Source organism: Protobothrops mucrosquamatus, unplaced genomic scaffold (genome assembly GCF_001527695.2).
Source record: "Protobothrops mucrosquamatus isolate PMUCROS unplaced genomic scaffold, P.Mucros_1.0 scaffold47, whole genome shotgun sequence".
NCBI classification, from domain to species: Eukaryota; Metazoa; Chordata; class Lepidosauria; order Squamata; family Viperidae; genus Protobothrops; species Protobothrops mucrosquamatus.
The window spans coordinates 2763810-2780758 of NW_015386429.1; the positions used below are offsets into that span (position 1 = coordinate 2763810).

Genomic DNA, 16949 nt, shown 5'->3' on the forward strand with positions numbered 1-16949 from the left:
GAGCGCTCTAAAGATGGTCACCAACACCTTGAAGCGCACCCGGAAGGCCACAGGCAACCAGTGCAGCCCGCGCAGGAGAGGTGTCACATGGGTGCTCCTAGGAGCCCCAAAAATCCCCTGCGCAGCCGCATTCTGGATCAACTGGAGCCTCCGGATGCTCCCCAAGGGAAGCCCCATGTAGAGGGCGTTGCAATAGTCTAGGCGTGAGATAACGAGGGCCTGAGTGAGTGTGCGCAAGGCGTCACGATCCAGGAAAGGGCGCAACTGGCGTATCAGACGTATCTGATAAAAAGCCCCCCTGGCCACGGCCGTCATATGATCGTTTAACGACAGCCGGGTATCCAGGAGGACGCCCAAGTTGCGTGCCCTTTCCAAAATGCCAGAATATAAGAGTGACATAGAAAAGGATGATACAAGGGATTTAGAAATGAAGCCAGCTGATGTCTGTATACTGTAATCAAAGAGGATATACAAATAATAAATGGTTTGGAAAGCTTTCTTATCTTGGATTTACAAAAGGGACATGGTAAACTGCTGAAGTACTAAAGCTGATCCTGAAAGAAGAGGAGAAAATGATAAGAAAACAATTTCTGGAATTTGATGGGATTAAAGATCAAGCTTTTTAAAAAGTAAACAGAATGACTATAAAGTCAAATTATTTGACCAGGGTTAATATATATATATATATATGCTGTGATTTCTTGTAGTTATTAATGGGATTTTTTTTTTTTTGAGCAGAACTGAAACAACGATGCTTTAAAGATCGTAGAAGAGAATATTTATAGCTCAGGATTGAACTGTGGGATCCTTGGTGCTGAGTTTGGTTGTTTGTTTGCTGACATTTCCTTACCAAACTAGGTAACATCATCAGTGATGCTATCTAGTTTGGTAACGCAATGCCTGCAATAAAACAACCAAGGATGGAGAGAACCAAGCACCCCACAGCTTTAAATATCTTTTTATAAGTGGGGGAAGATGTTCTTCTGCTTTATTTAGTAAGGAGAAAATTCTGGTCCGTTCCACATCTGGGTAAATGAGCCGAGGACGCCAGTGCCAGCTTGAAGTGGATGTAGCATATATTTTGACAGCAGAAACACAAACGCACAATTCAGCCGACGAAAAGTGGGCTACCAAATAAGAACACTGGGAGTGGTAGTACTTAAAACTAACAGTGGATTTTGATCGTGAAGTAATATACACTTTGACATGAAGTAGGTTAGATGTGTAAATTGAGGGGCCCCTGCCCTGAGGTGTGTGTAAAGTCCAGGAGGGGTGGTGGGAACGATTGCTTCTTACCTGGGGGGGGGTGGTGATCTTAGATTTCTTCCTTGATTAGAATTTTATGAGGGATCTGGTATCAGGGTGCATTATTGTGATAAAATACTTCCCTTATTTTGAGGGGATTCCCTTCATATTTGTTTGCTAATGCTTCCTGGAGAGACCATATTTAAACTATTTCAGCTAGTGAAAAAGATTTCTTCATATCTTTATTTAAAGTTGCAGGTAGATCAGAGGCAGTTGGGGTGATTGTGTGACATGGTTAAAAGGGTGTGTGTGTCATAGAGGGAGGTGAAAGTAATTAGATAAATATAAACAATTTCAGTAACTTAATACCTCTTAATATTTTTTTAAAAAAATCTCTTCTTTACATCCCTTTTCAATGATCAAATTATAAAAAACTCATACAGTATTAATCTGTAAAAGTCCAGCTACCAGAAAGTGACATATATATTTTAATCTTAAATAAATCCATGTTATAATCTATCACTTTCTCTAATAATTGTTGGAAGAATAAAAGTACCTTTATGACACACACACCCTTTTAACCATGTCACACAATCCCAATACATTTAGATGTATTTTTCTTATTTTTTCCTATCTATTTCCACTTTTTTCTTTTTATATTTTCTTTAGTTTTAAATAGTCTTTTATCTCTATACTTCTAAACTTTAATAAAACTATAATAGAACATAGACTATCAGAGTTGGAAAATAAAAAGAAGCTAGCACTTCTTCTCACTTAAAATATAACTTTCACTTATCTGGCTATTTTTTATTTATTTGTGATTACTGAAGATTTTACATAGATCAAAAGACAAATCTAAAGAAAGAGCTAGAAGAGAAAGGAGAACATGGCAGCCATAAACATTGACAAACCTATATTGGTTCAGGGCAGAAGCAGGAAGAACATATTTCTACAAGAGTTTTGCAACACACCATGCTGTAACAGGGTAAGGCTTGGCAACGTAACTCAGATTTTTTTATAAGCCTTAAGAGAACACAATTTCCTAACACACAATTGTGGATGAAAATCTGGATGTTGCCTCAGGAGGAAGCATTTGCAAAGCGACACGATTTTTGCTTTAAACTGGCCTTCCATGTATCTAGAAACTACAAGAACGTGTTTTATGTTCTAAAAGTTGACACAAACCCTACTTCTATTGTTCCATTCTGTAATATTTCTGCCTTATGAATGCCAATTCAAATAATCTTAAATATCTATTAGGAACTAAACAAAATTTACATGAAATTTATCCAGGCTTGCCTCATGAGTCACAGTTGCAGAACATTACATTAATTCCCAGAAGAGGGGTGGTGGCCCAGGAAGTCCTCAACTTACAACCATAACGGAGGCTGGCAATTACAGTCATAATGGTCATGTGACCAACCTGATTTTGCACTCTTTTTTTGCAGCAGTTGTTAAGCGAACCCATTGTTCGCAAGGGGGCATTTTTGTCAGAAATCAGGAGTGAATGCCAGTTTTTGACAAAAATGTTGTACATTGTGGTCACGTGATCATGGGATGTTGCAAACGGTCATAAATGTGAGCTGGATGCCAAGTATCTAAAAAATGCAGTCAAATGATTGCTGAGGGGGTGGCCATTGGAATTTCAGAACCAGGTTGTGTAAATATATTTTGGGAGGGTGGGGTTCCATCGTAACTCTGGACGGGTTGTAAGTCAAAGACTACGTGAACCCAAATGTTCCAATTTGAGTCAGTAGTGCCTTTTACAATTTATTAATAAATCCAGGAATAACCCTTCCTTCCGAATCAAAGCTGGTGAAACATCCATAATTAGATGCAGTAGCCCTCAATTAACAATAACTGGAACTGGAATTTCTATTGCTAAACAATGCTATCATAAAGCACAACATCACACAACCACAGCAATGGGGACTGCCGGGATTGCAGTTGTTGTTAAGGGAATCCTATCCAGTCATTAGGTGATGACCCAACTCCGATCCAACCCATTCCCAGCTTGGACTATCCTAGCCTCGAGACTTAGTAAGCTCTCCTCCTCTTGAACTCCCCCCCTCTTCCCTATTTTACTCCCCTCCCTCCACCATTGCCCTTTGGGCACTCCTCGCAGCGATGGCAGCGCCTGCAATGCTGGGGCTCAAGGTCCAACAGTCTCAGCTACCACCATTATTGACCTCTACTTCAGCCCCGCCGCCACTATGAGCACCACCAGTGATAATTGCTGGTCCCAGCCTGCCCCACTGCCAGCCACCTCTGCTGCCCTCCATCTCCCAGCTAACCTTTGCCATCTTCTTCTTCCTGCTGATGAGGTGCACCTAGCCTGCCCCTTTCTACCTGAGGCAGCGTGAGGCCTTCTCCTAGTCCACCTGGCCTTCACAAGGCAGCTCTTGGCTTCACAAGGACTTCTTGAGGCCCCCACCCACAGCCTTCTCCAGGTCTCGTGCGGCTTTTTTGCAAGGCTTCAGAAGACGCCAGAAACCTCACAAAAAGGCCATATATGACTAGTGCAGGAGTAGGCAACCTTGGCTCTTTTATGACTCGTGGACTTCAACTCCCAGAATTCCTGAGCCAGCATGGCTCAGCTTGGAAACCTCTCCCTTTCCCCTCAGCATGGCTGGCTCAGGAATTCTGGGAGTTGAAGTCCACGAGTCATAAAAGAGCCAAGGTTGCCTACCCCTGGACTAGTCATCTATGTCCTTTTTGTGAGGTTTCTGGCGTCTTCTGCAGCCTTGCAAGAAAGCCGCACGAGACCTAGAGAAGGCTGTGGGTGGGGACCTCAAGAAGTCCTTGTGAAGCCAAGAGCTGCCTTGTGAAGGCCAGGTGCTTGTCATCAACAGAGGAAGATGGCGAAGGTCAGCTGGGAACAGCAGGACGGTCAAAATGGCAGAGACCAGAGGTCAAATAGGTGGGTGGGGGAAATCGAAGTACCCCTATGATCGTTAAGCGTCGGTGGGCTGCCAAGTGCCCAAATTTTGATCATGTGACCTTGCAGGCGCTACAATGGCCATAACTTTAGGGAGTGGCCCCTAAATACCATTTATTCAGCGCCACCGCAACTTCAAACAGTTGCTGAACAAATGATCGGTAACTGAGGACTAACTGCAATACCTAAAGCAGTCTGGCTTTCATTGCCACAAACTGAAGTTTCAGCAACAAAACTTGGCAAGGTTAGTTTATAGATCATGATCTAAATTCAGAGAAAGCTAGTCATGCTTCAGCCCTGCGCTCTTCATTTCAGAGGTAGCAAAACATGCTTAAGTATTTTGCCATAAGGCCTCTCATTTAGATTCAAACACAACTGCAACCTACTGCACAGGTTACCTACATGATAATCCCAACAAATCACAGGTGTTACTTCTGAACAGACATGGATAGGTTTGTAAGGTAAAAGACACAACAATGGTTTGATTCTACTTAATGCACTACAAGGTGTTCTAGTCCAAGATTTTATACCATCGGGGTAAAATGGATGTCCAGTCTATTTTTTAAAATATCCATTGATGGAACACTCACAACTCTGGGAGGCAAGTTATTCTGCTGATTGTTCTCACTATCAGAAAATTTTTCCTTATTTCTAAGTTTGATGTAAGAAGCTTCCATCCTTTATTTTTAATCCTCCCCTCTGGGGCTTTGGAGAATAAGTCAATCCCCTTCCTCAAGCAAAGTCATGGCCAGAATATTTTGTGGAGTAAACAATTATGCCTATTTCCTTATGTAACCATCTACGGTCTTTGCCTTCTAACAAACAAGTATTATCAGTTTTCAAATACTCAATCTCAGATAATTCAAATTAAATTAAAAACATAAGAAAAAAGAGGGAAATGAGAAACTTCTTTGGAACTTCTCTTTGTAACTGAAGCCTATTAAATTGAATTATCAACAGAAGCTGCATCCATTTTTCCTTACCCACCATCTCTTACAAAGGGCTTTACAGATATACTCTATTTATCTCCTAATCCTCTCAAGAAAATAACCATTTGCACATAGTTCACAAGGGGAAACTAATCATTTTACACTGCACTCCTAACAAAGATTATCCAGTAACGGACCAAGTAAATTTCATTTAGCCAGAATTCGTTTCAAAGCACTTGGGACAAAGCTTCCTAATCGTATAAATGACATATTTTGATGAGATTGATTAATTCCAGCACTTCCTCCTCCACCAACAAAACCAAAACCGAGACACACTATGGACTATTGCAATGCTCTCTACATGGGGCTCCCCTTGAGGTGCACCCGGAGGCTCCAGCTAGTTCAGAATGCGGCCGCGCAGGGGATTTTGGGGGCCTCTAGATGCTCCCATGTAACACCTCTCCTGCGCGAGCTGCACTGGCTGCCGGTGGCCTTCCGGGTGCGCTTCAAGGTGTTAGTAACAACTTTTAAAGCGCTCCATGGCAATGGACCTAGGTATCTGCAAGACCGCCTCCTACCAAACACCTCCCTTCGACCAGTCCGCTCCCACAGAGAGGGCCTCCTTAGGGTGCCGTCGGCCAGTCAATGCCGGCTGGCGACCCCCCAGGGGGAGAGCCTTCTCTGTGGCAGCTCCTGCCCTCTGGAATGACCTCCCCCCCCCCCGACCTACGTACAGTTGGGGACCTGCGCCTTTTTCGCCGAGCCCTGAAGGCCCATCTATTCCGTGCAGCCGGCCTGGCGTAGTTTGGATTGTGTTTCAGTGGGGGGTTTTGTATGGGTGTGTTTTTAGAACAGGCCCGTTATTCAATTCGATTTTAAAACAGAAACTATTTATTTATCATCGTGGTTTTTAGTATCGCCTGTTCACCGCCCTGAGTCCCGCAAGGGAGATAGGGCGGTATATAAATTTAATAAATAAATAAATAAATAAATAAAATCTCTGTTAAAGAGTTTCTGGCCTGAGCGGCCCCTTTGCCACCCTGTGACTGTATCCTCCCTTTAGGCAAAAAAAAAAATAAATAAACCAAAACGGGAGCGTCCCGAGGGTGACTCCGGGAGATCTGCAGGCAGGTCGCACAAGAAAAGGTGGCAAATACAAACAAAGGCCAACCCGGACACCCCAAGAGGCGGGCCGCCTCGGTTGTCCTCCTCTGAGCGCCCTTGACATTCACAATCACGACACACTCCTGCAGACTTGTTTGTCCACTGGTCGTTTCAACACCTATTTATAGGGACGCTGGGAATGGGGAAATGCAAAGGGGGGGGGAGGAGGGGAGGGGAGGGTGGTGCAAGCCAAGCCGAAGCTGCCCGGGATAAAAGTGACCGAGGGAGGGGGGGCTTTCTGCAAGACTGCAAGCGGGTCTCGCCTCCTCCTCTGCCCCAGTGAAAGAGGGGAGAAGGGCCAGCAAGGGTGCCCACGTTCACACGGGACAGTGGGAATTGAGAGGGGAGAACGGAGGGAGGGGGGGGGCATTCCGGCCGACACCACCATTCCCTCCCCGACTTCCGCGAGGCCGGGCCGGAGAGGCGGCTCACCCAGCAGCCGCAGCAGCCCTCCCAGGAAGCCGGCCCAGAAGGAGTCACTGGAGAACACCGGCGGCGAGTTGAAGATGGTGTCGATGAAGAAGAGGGTGGGCACCCGCAGCATCACTTCCGCGGCGACCCGGAGCCGCGGGCCCAGCAGCTCTGGCGGCGGCTGAAGGGGGCCCGGGGCCGCCATCCCCGAGTCCCCGCCGCCTCCTGTCCGTCTCTGGGCGGCTGGCGGGGAAGAGGTAGAGAAAGGGGATGATGGCGGCGGCGGCGGCAGCGAGGGCTGATGGCTGCTTCTAACGGCCGGGGCTGGCTTCGGTTTCCCCGCCAGCCGCATGGGAGCCCACCCGCGTGGTCGCCGCGCGTGGGGTCGCCGGCGCCGCCATTGCGCCCGGCTCCTCTTCGTCTCCTCCCTCCTCCTCCGCCTTCGACGCCGCCTCGCGCGGACCAGCCAGCGCGCGCCACCTGCGGCAGCGGCACCAATGACGTCGCCGGCGGCGTCCGAGAGACGCCCTGCGCGGCGAGGGGGCGGGGCCTCGGCGCCCTCCGTCATAAAGATAGGCCCCGCCCTTCCCAGGAGGAGGAGGAAGGAGGAACGAGGGGAGGTTCAGGCTGACTTTTCCTTCTGGTTCCGGTTTCTGGCGGCGCGTGCTCTGTGTGTACGGAATAACAGAGGTGGAAGGGACCTTGTAGGTCAGTGTTTCTCAACCTTGCCAATTTTAAGGCATGTGGACTTCAACTCCCAGAATTCCACAGCCAGCTTTGCTGGCTGTGGAGTTCTGGGAGTTGAAGTCCACATGCCTTAAAATTGGCAAGGTTGAGAAACACTGATCTAGACCGAACCCGCCTAAAACTCTCCCTAAACCCGTGTTCAAAGCTTTCCTCACTGATTCAAAGGACCTTAGGGTTACTCTTGGGTGGAGGCACTATCGCTTTCCCATCCCGTTTGAAGGGCAACGATGGGCGCGGGAGTGATAAGTCTCCCTCTCTTGTTTGTGAACCTCCAAGGACCCGAGAAAGAAGCCTAATAGGACTGTCTCATTATTTTATATATAATGGTACATATTTACATATATATACTGCTCAAAAAAATAAAGGGAACATTTTAACATGGAACTGAAGGAGTTTGCGTTCCCTTTATTTTTTTGAGCAGTATACATAAATACATACAAACATACAAATACATACAAACATACATACATATTCCATTCACTTGGAATATTGCATCCAGTTTTGGCCGCCGCGATGTAAAAAAATGTTGAGACTCTAGAACAGGGATCCCCAATCCCAGTCCGTGGACCAGTACCGGGCCGCAGCATGCCAGCAACAGATCCACACCAACAAACAAAGGCCCATCCATGGGATGCAGGCAGCACACAAAACCACGCACCCTCTGGTGTATGAAAAAACCTCTCTCTACAGAACTGGTCCCTGGTGCCCAAAAGGTTGGGGACATCTGCTCTAGAAAGAGTGCAGAGAAGAGCAAGAAAGATGATCAGGGGACTGGAGGCTAAAACATATAAAGAATGGTTCCTGGGATTGGGTATGTCTACTTTAATGAAAAGAAGGACTAAGGATGAGATGATAGCAGTGTTCCAATATCTCAGGGGTTGCCACAAAGAAGAGGGAGTCAAGCTATTCTCCAAAGCACCTGAGGGCAGGACAAGAAGCAACAGATGGAAACTAATCAAGGAGAGAAGCAACCTAGAACTAAGGAGAAATTTCCTGACAGAACAATTAATCGATGGAACAACCTGCCTCCAGAAGTTGTGGATGCCCCTTCACTAGAATTTTTTAAAGAAGAGTTGGATAACCATTTGTCTGAAATGGTATAGGTTTCCTGCCTGAGCAGAGGATTGGACTGGAAAACCTCCAAGGTCCCTTCCAACTCTGTTATTCAGGAAAATAAAATTGTGTTTGCAGAAGGATGGCTCAGAATGATCACAAGAATGATGGCTCCCTCCTTGTGGAACACCACCATCCCCACAGGGATAAAACGGGCCCCAACCTTGAAATTCTTCTGAAAGGCTCTGAAGATGTGGTTTTGCCAATGGGCATGGCAATCCCAGATTGATATGGAGCCCATCAAATTTTGTTTGAATGTTGTCGCCAGAGGAATAGGATTGTTTTAGGTTTTGTATTAGGGTTTTATTCCTGTAAGCCATCCAGAGTCACCATGAGTTGGGCGAGGCCAGTGAATAAATCTGGAATTTTGAGAGCATGTGGGCGCACTCACAAAATGGCTGCCATTGGGTGGGAGTGCCTATTTAGAAATGATTGCTATGGTGGCAATGGCCAGGTCAGAAAGGAAATGGGTAAGCTTCTCGGCCACCCTTTCTAGCTCTTGATGATATTCCAACTTGAATTTCTTCCTTTTTTGGGCAGGCAGGCACATTTCCAAACAAAACATGGTTTGCAGCCAACCAACATTTTATTTCCCAGGAATGGCTGTTGGCCCAGAAGCACTTTTATGAATAATAATTATGCTAGACACTTGTTCTTCGCTTTCCGGCATGCCCACTTTCCATATTTTTTTCTAATTAAAACAGTGTTTTTTTACAAAAATAAAAAGATGAAAATTAAAATTTTTAGACCACCATAGGAAAAGCAAAACAAGTACCTTAAGGTGCTTAAATTGAGACAAGTGTCCCATGAGGACTAGTTCATTAATACAGCAGCCACAACACTGAAGCATCTTAATAAAAAAAATTCTAGTGGATTGAAAATGAAGAATATCATCATAAGCCATTAAACAAATTATAATTTAAAAACTTTGGCATCCAAAGTTTTTAAATTATAATTTGTTTAATGGCTTATGATGATATTCTTCATTTTCAATCCACTAGAATTTTTTTTTAAAAAACACTGAAGCATCTTAATAAAAAAGATTCTAGTGGATTGAAAATGAAGAATATCATCAAAAGCCATTAAACAAATTATAATTTAAAAACTTTGGATGCCAAAGAAATGAATCTGATGTTGAATCTTATAACAGCTGCAAGATTATTAGTAGCTCAATATTGGAAGACTGATGGTTTGCCTACTGTAGAAGAATGGTCGATTAAAGTGTCAAATTTAGCGGAAATGGCTAAGATTTCTGCTTATTTGAAGGATCAGTCATATGAAAGTTATATTTCGGTATGGAAAAGATGGATAGATTATATTCAAAAAAAATATGGGACTGAAAAGTTCCATTTGGCTTTTGGGTAAAATTGTAAAATATTTTTATTGTTATTATTTTATTAAATGTTTGCATAATAGCTTGTATGATTTTATTATAATTTTGACTAGTAGTGTTGTTTACTAGTTTGTTTGTTTTTTCTTTTTTTAATAATGTATTTAATTTTAATTTTAACTTATTTAAATTTATTTTAAAAAATGAGTTAAAGTGTGTTATAGATTTGGTTATATAATTAGTTGGTTTATGTTATTTAGATTATGATTATTATTTGTAACCCTGTGAACAGCTCTGGGAAGTGGGGGGGAGGGGGTTGTAGGGGTGGGGGGGATTTATATTGTAAACTTTATAAAACTTTTAATAAAAAAAAACCTTTAAGGCAGAGCAGTGAAAGTAGCATATTCCTTTGGTCGCTTGGCTGGCAATATATTTTATTAACCAGAACACTAACGTTAGGGACTGATCTACTGCATAATTTTTTTTCAAGATCATATGTGGGATGATACACTCTGGAACTTCCATCTAAATTATACGTTTTTTCACTTTCCTTACCAATCTCTCTTTCCTTCTGTCTTTTACTGCTTTGTTTTTGCATCTCTCCTATTTTTGTTGGCTAAACCTTTCCTTCCTTCCTTCCTTCCTTCCTTCCTTCCTTCCTTCCTTCCTTCCTTCCTTCCTTCCTTCCTTCCTTCCTTCTTTTCTTCCTCCCTCCTTTCTTTCTCCTTCCTCTTCCTTCTCTCCTCCCTCCCTCTCTTTCTCCTTTCTTATTCCTTTCTCTCTTCTTCCTTCCTTCCCTCCCTCCCCCTCCCTCCTTCCCTTCCTCCATCCCTCCTTTTCTTCTCTCCTCCCTCCCTCTCTTCCTCCTTTCTTTCTTTCATTTCTCTCTTCTTCCTTCCTTCCTCCCTCCCTCCCTCCTTTTCTTCTTTACTCCCTCCTTTCTTTCTCCTTCCTCTTCCTTCTCTCCTCCCGCCCTCTCTTCCTCCTTTCTTTCTCATTCCTTTCTCTCTTCTTCCTTCCTCCCTCCCCTCCCTCCCTTCCTTCTTCCCTTCCTCCATCCCTCCTTTTCTTCCTTCTTTCCTCCCTCCTTTCTTTCTCCTTCCTCTTCTCTCCTCCCTCCCTCCCTCTCTTCCTCCTTTCTTTCTCATTCCTTTCCCTCTCTTCTTCCTTCCTTCCTTCCTCCCTCCTTTCTCCTTCCTCTTCCTTCCTCCCTTCCTCTTTTCTCCTTCCTCTTCCTTCTCTCCTCCCTCTTCCTCCTTTCTTCCTCCTTTCTTTCTTCTTCCTTCCTCCCTTCTTTCCTCCCTCCTTTCTTTCTCCTCCCTCTTCCTTCTCTTCTTCCTCCCTCCCTCCCTCCTTTCCTTCCTTCTTTCCTCCCTTCCTTTCTCCTTCCTCTTCTCTCCTCCCTCCCTCTCTTCCTCCTTTCTTTCTCATTCCTTCCCTTCTTTCTTCCCTCCCTCCCTCCCTCCCTCCCTCTCAGAGATCTTCCTTATTCCTTACTCGCTCACCATCTCTCTCAGTCTGTGGCAAACATTTCAAAAAGCAGTCTAGTAACATCTTTCCAACTAAGGAATTTGATTAAAAGGCAGAAACTTTAATTAACGGTGGGGCAGCCGAACTAGCTTCCTCTTCCTTGCCTTCCTAAGGGCAGCCCCAGACTCCCAGCCCACTTTCCCTGGCCAAAGCTCCTGTCCCAAGACCCAGGTGCCACCTGAGAAACGGCAGCACCAGGAAGTCCGAGAGCAGCAGAAATTCCCCAAGAGCATTGGCTGCTACCATGCCAATCTCTTCCAGGAGTACTTTCCATCTCCCAGCTTCTGTATCTTTTGAGACCTTCAGTCCTTTGGCCTTCTCATTGGACAATGTTCTCAGCACTTAGAAAGCATCACTGCGAGCCAAGAAAATGACTTCGAAGGCTATATTTGCTGTGATCCGGTCTGCCCAAAGGTCACTTAGCTTTCAGAACAGTTTCGGTAAACCTACTAATTAGGTACCTTCCATCATTTCTCTTCTTCTAGCGATACACGGGACATTCACATCCCTTTTAAAGTATCTTGTACCCATCTGTGCATATATCCAGTTTTATTCATTGCTTTTGCTTTGGGTTTAGCAACAACAACGTATTTCAACCATTTGGAAACACTCTGATTTTCCCTAATTTAAAGAAAGGATTTTGTTTTCTTCTCAGATTTGTGAATCTTGAATAATGAGTATATCTAGTTTAAGGGTACAAACTACTATGAATCAGGAAGTCTAGCTGTCTGAAAATAAACTATAATTATAGGAATCATTCTTATTCCGTTCAGTCAAAGCTGCTGACTCATGATGACACTAATAACTAAGAGTATTATCTTAAGAAATTTATTCATATTTGGTAAGGGTGAAAAGTCCAAATGAAGTCTGGGAAAGATTTGCGAGCAGAAAAATTGTTCTATCAGCTTGGCTACATGCCAATACATGTCAAACTACATACTGGAGTCATTTCAGTGTATATTAATAATACTGGGGTTGATTTGGGAATAGGATTTCTTGGATACTTACAAAATCATGTACAGGTAGTTTTCGACTTACAACTGTTTGTTTAGTGACCGTTCAAAGTTACAATGGCACTGAAAAAAGTGACCGTGTTTCACATTTACAACCATTGCAGGATCCCCATTGTCACATGATCAAAATTTGGATGCTTGTCAGCAGTTCTTCCTTTCTTTCTGTCCTATACCCATCTTAGTGTTTCACATTCTTGTTCTCAGGAATCAGCTCCCATTTGGGGTGTATTAACAGAATGACAGAGTTGGAAGGGACCATGCAGGCCTTATAGTCCAACCCCCTGCTCAGACAAATGGCTGTCCAATCTCTTCTGAAAAACCTCCAGTGATGTTAGAGCACCCACAACTTTTGGAGGCAAGTCGTTCCACTGATCAATTGTTCTGTTTACTTTATGTGTTTTTATTTTGCTATTAGATGTTGTAAACTATGTAGACTTGGGGCTTGTGTATAGAACAATTGTGTAAGAAACAAACAAACAAACAATAGCAAATAATGAGCTCTGAGATTTTCCATAATCGTATTGTAAATATTTACATCATTCAGGTGTCCTTGCTTTTTTTCTTCCTTGATTGCCACTAGGTGGCAGATTTAATTCACGTAAATAAATATGATTCCCTATTACAGTGAAATTTATGAAGGCAGGACAAGAAGCAATGGATAGAAACTAATCAAGGAGAGAAGCAACTTAGAACTAATTTATGAAGGCAGGACAAGAAGCAATGGATGGAAACTAATCAAGGAGAGAAGCAACTTAAAACTAAGAAGAAACTTAGTGAGAACAATTAACCAGTGGAACCGCTTGCCTTCAGAAGTTGAGTGCTGATTGCTGGTGGAGAGGTGCTGGAGTCTGTTTCTCTTTTGGGCTGGTTGATTGTCTCTTTTGCACAGTCTATAGATGTTGTTAATGTCTATGTGTCTATTGATGGCTGATTTGTCAGAGTGCCAGCCTTCTAGAAATTCCCTGGCATTTTTGGATTTGGCCTAATCCCTAAGACCGCCCCCACCTAGACAGACAGGCAAGACACCAAAATATAAACTGACAGTAAACCCCACTCCTGACTAGCACTGATGATGTTACCTAGTTATGATAATGAAATGTCTGCAAGAAAGCAAGAAAGCTCAGAGAGCACCAAGGACCCCTCAGAGTATTTCTGCTAGGATATTGTATTGAAATATATAACTGGCCAAGAGAAAATGTGGAAACTTGTACCTCTTCGTATTTCAGGTCCCGCTGAACAAAATACAAATGACCTTTTAAGCAAAGCAATCCAGCTATTGATATGTTTTCTAGTACTTGCTGGGATTTCTGATAGAATTTTTATTTCCAGTTGCTTTCATGATTTGACTACATGCTTTTAACAAAAATTTCCCAGAGGCTAACAAGGGGTAATGTCCTATACATTATTCACTTGCTCCTTTTAAATGCTTCAGAGCGTCTCCGAAAAGCTGGAAGCGTAATCCTATACTTGTCTCCTTAAAAAAAAAATTCCACATATATAAACTCTTACTCATACATGGTACGGAGACAGAACAAATGAAAAATTGCGTAATAAAATGGATGCAAAACTTTAAAGAAACAGTCACAACACAAACACAACAAACCCATTGTTTGCCAGAAATCGGATGTAAACACTGTCCTAAATTGCCACTTTATGTGATCATGGGACACTGCAAATGGCCGTAAATGAGGGCCAGTTGCTGAACATCCCAAATATGGTCACAGGACTGTGGGAGGTGGGATAGCTGTTGGAAGTTCAAATCCGAATCGTAAGTTCTTTTGGTGTCCATTGTAACTTTGAACTGTTGCTAAGCAACTGGTCATTAAGCAAGGACTAGCTGAAGCACCAGTGACCTGATATGCATATAAAATATGATTTGTATAAACAGGACCAGCAACAAAATGTCACAACATGAGGAGAATTTTCTATTTGGAATTCCATGGGTGACATTCCATCCATTTCTCCCTCAACATCAGATAGTTTGCTATAATTACAGGTAGTCCTTATGATTACAGTTGAGCCAAACATTTCTGTTGCTAAGTGAGACAGTTCTTAAAATGAGTTTTGTCCCATTTTACGACCTTTCCTGTCACAGTTGTTAAGTGAATCAATGCGGTTGTTAAATTAGTAACATGGTTAAGTGAATCTGGCTTCCCCATTGACTTTGCTTGCCAGCTATAGAGGATCACATGACCCTGGGACTCTGAAACCGTCATAAATATGAACCAGTTACTAAGCATTTGAATTTTTGATCATGTGACCATGGGGTTGCCCTGATGGTCATAAGTGTGAAAAAGGTCATAAGTTACTTTTGTCAATGCAGTTTTGACTTTGAACAGTCACTAAACTGATGATTGTAAATCAAGGACTATGTGCGATTATTGAATGTGCTCAGTCATCACTAAACTGCTTTATGAGAGCAAAGAAACCAACAAGGTCCTAAACACTTTTTGAATCTCTGCAGATTCTGCTCATTTTCCTTGCTTCTTTGTAGTTCCCTAGTTTTACTTTGTCAGGGTTATTTAGGTTATGCAATTGCCTTAAGGGTGGAAATGACGGGCAAGGCTCGGTTGATTGTTTTGGATAGAATCAAGGATAGCAAACAACAGAGGTATGGAATTAGTCTCCTTTTACTGTCTGAAACATTTGCTCATGAAATCAGGAGCAGTCTGATTTCCAGCTAAGACATTTAATTAAAAAGCTTCTGCTTTCAAAAGCTGCAACTCAGTTCATCAGATGCAAGAATGATGTCTCTGATTAATGGATCCAATGAAAGTTTACGCCCTTTAATAATATTTGCCTGAATTACAGACACTCACATCTGAGTCACCGCCTGCTTGTATTACTACAATGCAGTCTGCATGAGCCTGTCTTTGAAGTGTATTTGGAAGCTTCAGTTGATGCAAAATGTAACAGCCTTGGCCATTATATTCAGTACACACACACACACACACACGACAAGGTCAAGGTCCCGACTGCTAAGGCGTCTCAATTGGTAGGGCCCAGGAGCAGAGCCTTTTCTGTGGTTGTGCCCATCCTCTGGAATTTTGTTCCTCTGGACCAGGGGTAGGCAACCTTGGCTCTTTTATGACTCGTGGACTTCAACTCCCAGAATTCCTGAGCCAGCATGGCTCAGCTTGGAAACTCTCCCTTTCCCCTCAGCATGGCTGGCTCAGGAATTCTGGGAATTGAAGTCCACGAGTCATAAAAGAGCCAAGGTTGCCTACCCCTGCTTCTGGACAATAGATTGGCCTCATCCCCTTTGGCCTTCCGTAAGGCCTTGAACGTGACTCTGTGCTTGAATTTTGGATGCATGATGGAACCCATTTCCTGGTTATCTTGAAGGTGAAGTTTTGTAGTTTTTTCTCAGCTGCTGTATGTTTTATGTTTTTATACATGCTTTTATCTATTATAGAATTAAATAGAACCTTTTTAAATATTGTTATCTGCCTAGAGTTGTATATTTGAGATGGATGGCTGTATAAAATGAATGAATGAATGAATGAATCAATCAATCAATCAATCAATCAAATTGTTGCTCAGGGGCTACCAGACTCAATCTTGGTTTTTGCCACCATAGACTACCATGTTCTTCTCTTACAATCTGAAATGTATCCATTCTTTGAAAATGAACGATTGCTGTCTAATGTGGTTAATTACTTCCTGGAGTATTTGTCAAATTACTTTAAATTCTGTTTACACAAATGTGAATTATCGTTGCATATAACCCATAGTGGGTAGAGAAGAAGACAGGACGAGGAGGACCAATGAAATAATGCAGTGGTGCCCAACCTTTCTAGCTTGGCGGCCTAGCCCGGCATGGTGTGTGTGTGTGTGTGTGTGTGTGTATGTCATGTGAGTGGCAGGCACATGTGTGTGCACACAGCTCCATTTGTGTGAACAGTGCACATACACCCTCCACTTGCAAAAATGGAGCTTTGTGCATGAGCAGAGCTTCACACGCGACTGCAGAGTGATGGGTGCTCCGTTAAAGGAAGTCTTCAAAAAAAGATTGGACAGCCATTTATCTGGGATGGAATAAAGTCTCCTACCTTGAACAGGGGTTTGGACTAGAAGACACCCCCCCAAGGTCCCTGCCAGCCCTGTGACTCTATGATTCTATGATTCTATAATAGATGAGTGATACCTTATTCATTTATAAAACATTTCTGTTCTGCTTTTCCTCATATCGGACACCAGGGTGGGCTCTTACATACACAATCAATTACTTTTAAAACCCAGAATTTTAAAACTATTATCCAAGAGCCCTAATGATAGGTGGCTGTAACAATTTTCTAATACAGTTCTAAGCAGATGGAAATGTTACACCAATTAAAATGCTTGACTGAGATGTATAGCCTAGCTATACCTGACTGGAGAAAGCATGTCAAAGCTTGGGTTGTAACAGAGAAAAAAATAGTTGTATAAAAAAGATACTAATTTATAACATCCTTTTTAAAAAAAAAAATCTAAGGAGATAGGAAAAAGGACAGACCTTGTTTTGGTACGTTCCCAGATTAAAACTCTGA

The 16949-nt window shown here is 43.0% G+C and overlaps 1 protein-coding gene across 1 annotated transcript in view; it reads right to left on the bottom strand.

Annotated features, from left to right (window-relative positions):
* The window catches only part of RNF139 (ring finger protein 139), an 11202-nt gene extending 4310 nt beyond the window's left edge, over nt 1-6892 (bottom strand). Inside the window, exon 1 of the mRNA XM_015811717.1 lies at nt 6709-6892. Within this exon, the coding sequence (XP_015667203.1) occupies nt 6709-6892 (184 nt within the window). The remainder of the gene's footprint in view (nt 1-6708) is intronic.
* Between the last annotated feature and the right edge of the window lie 10057 nt (nt 6893-16949).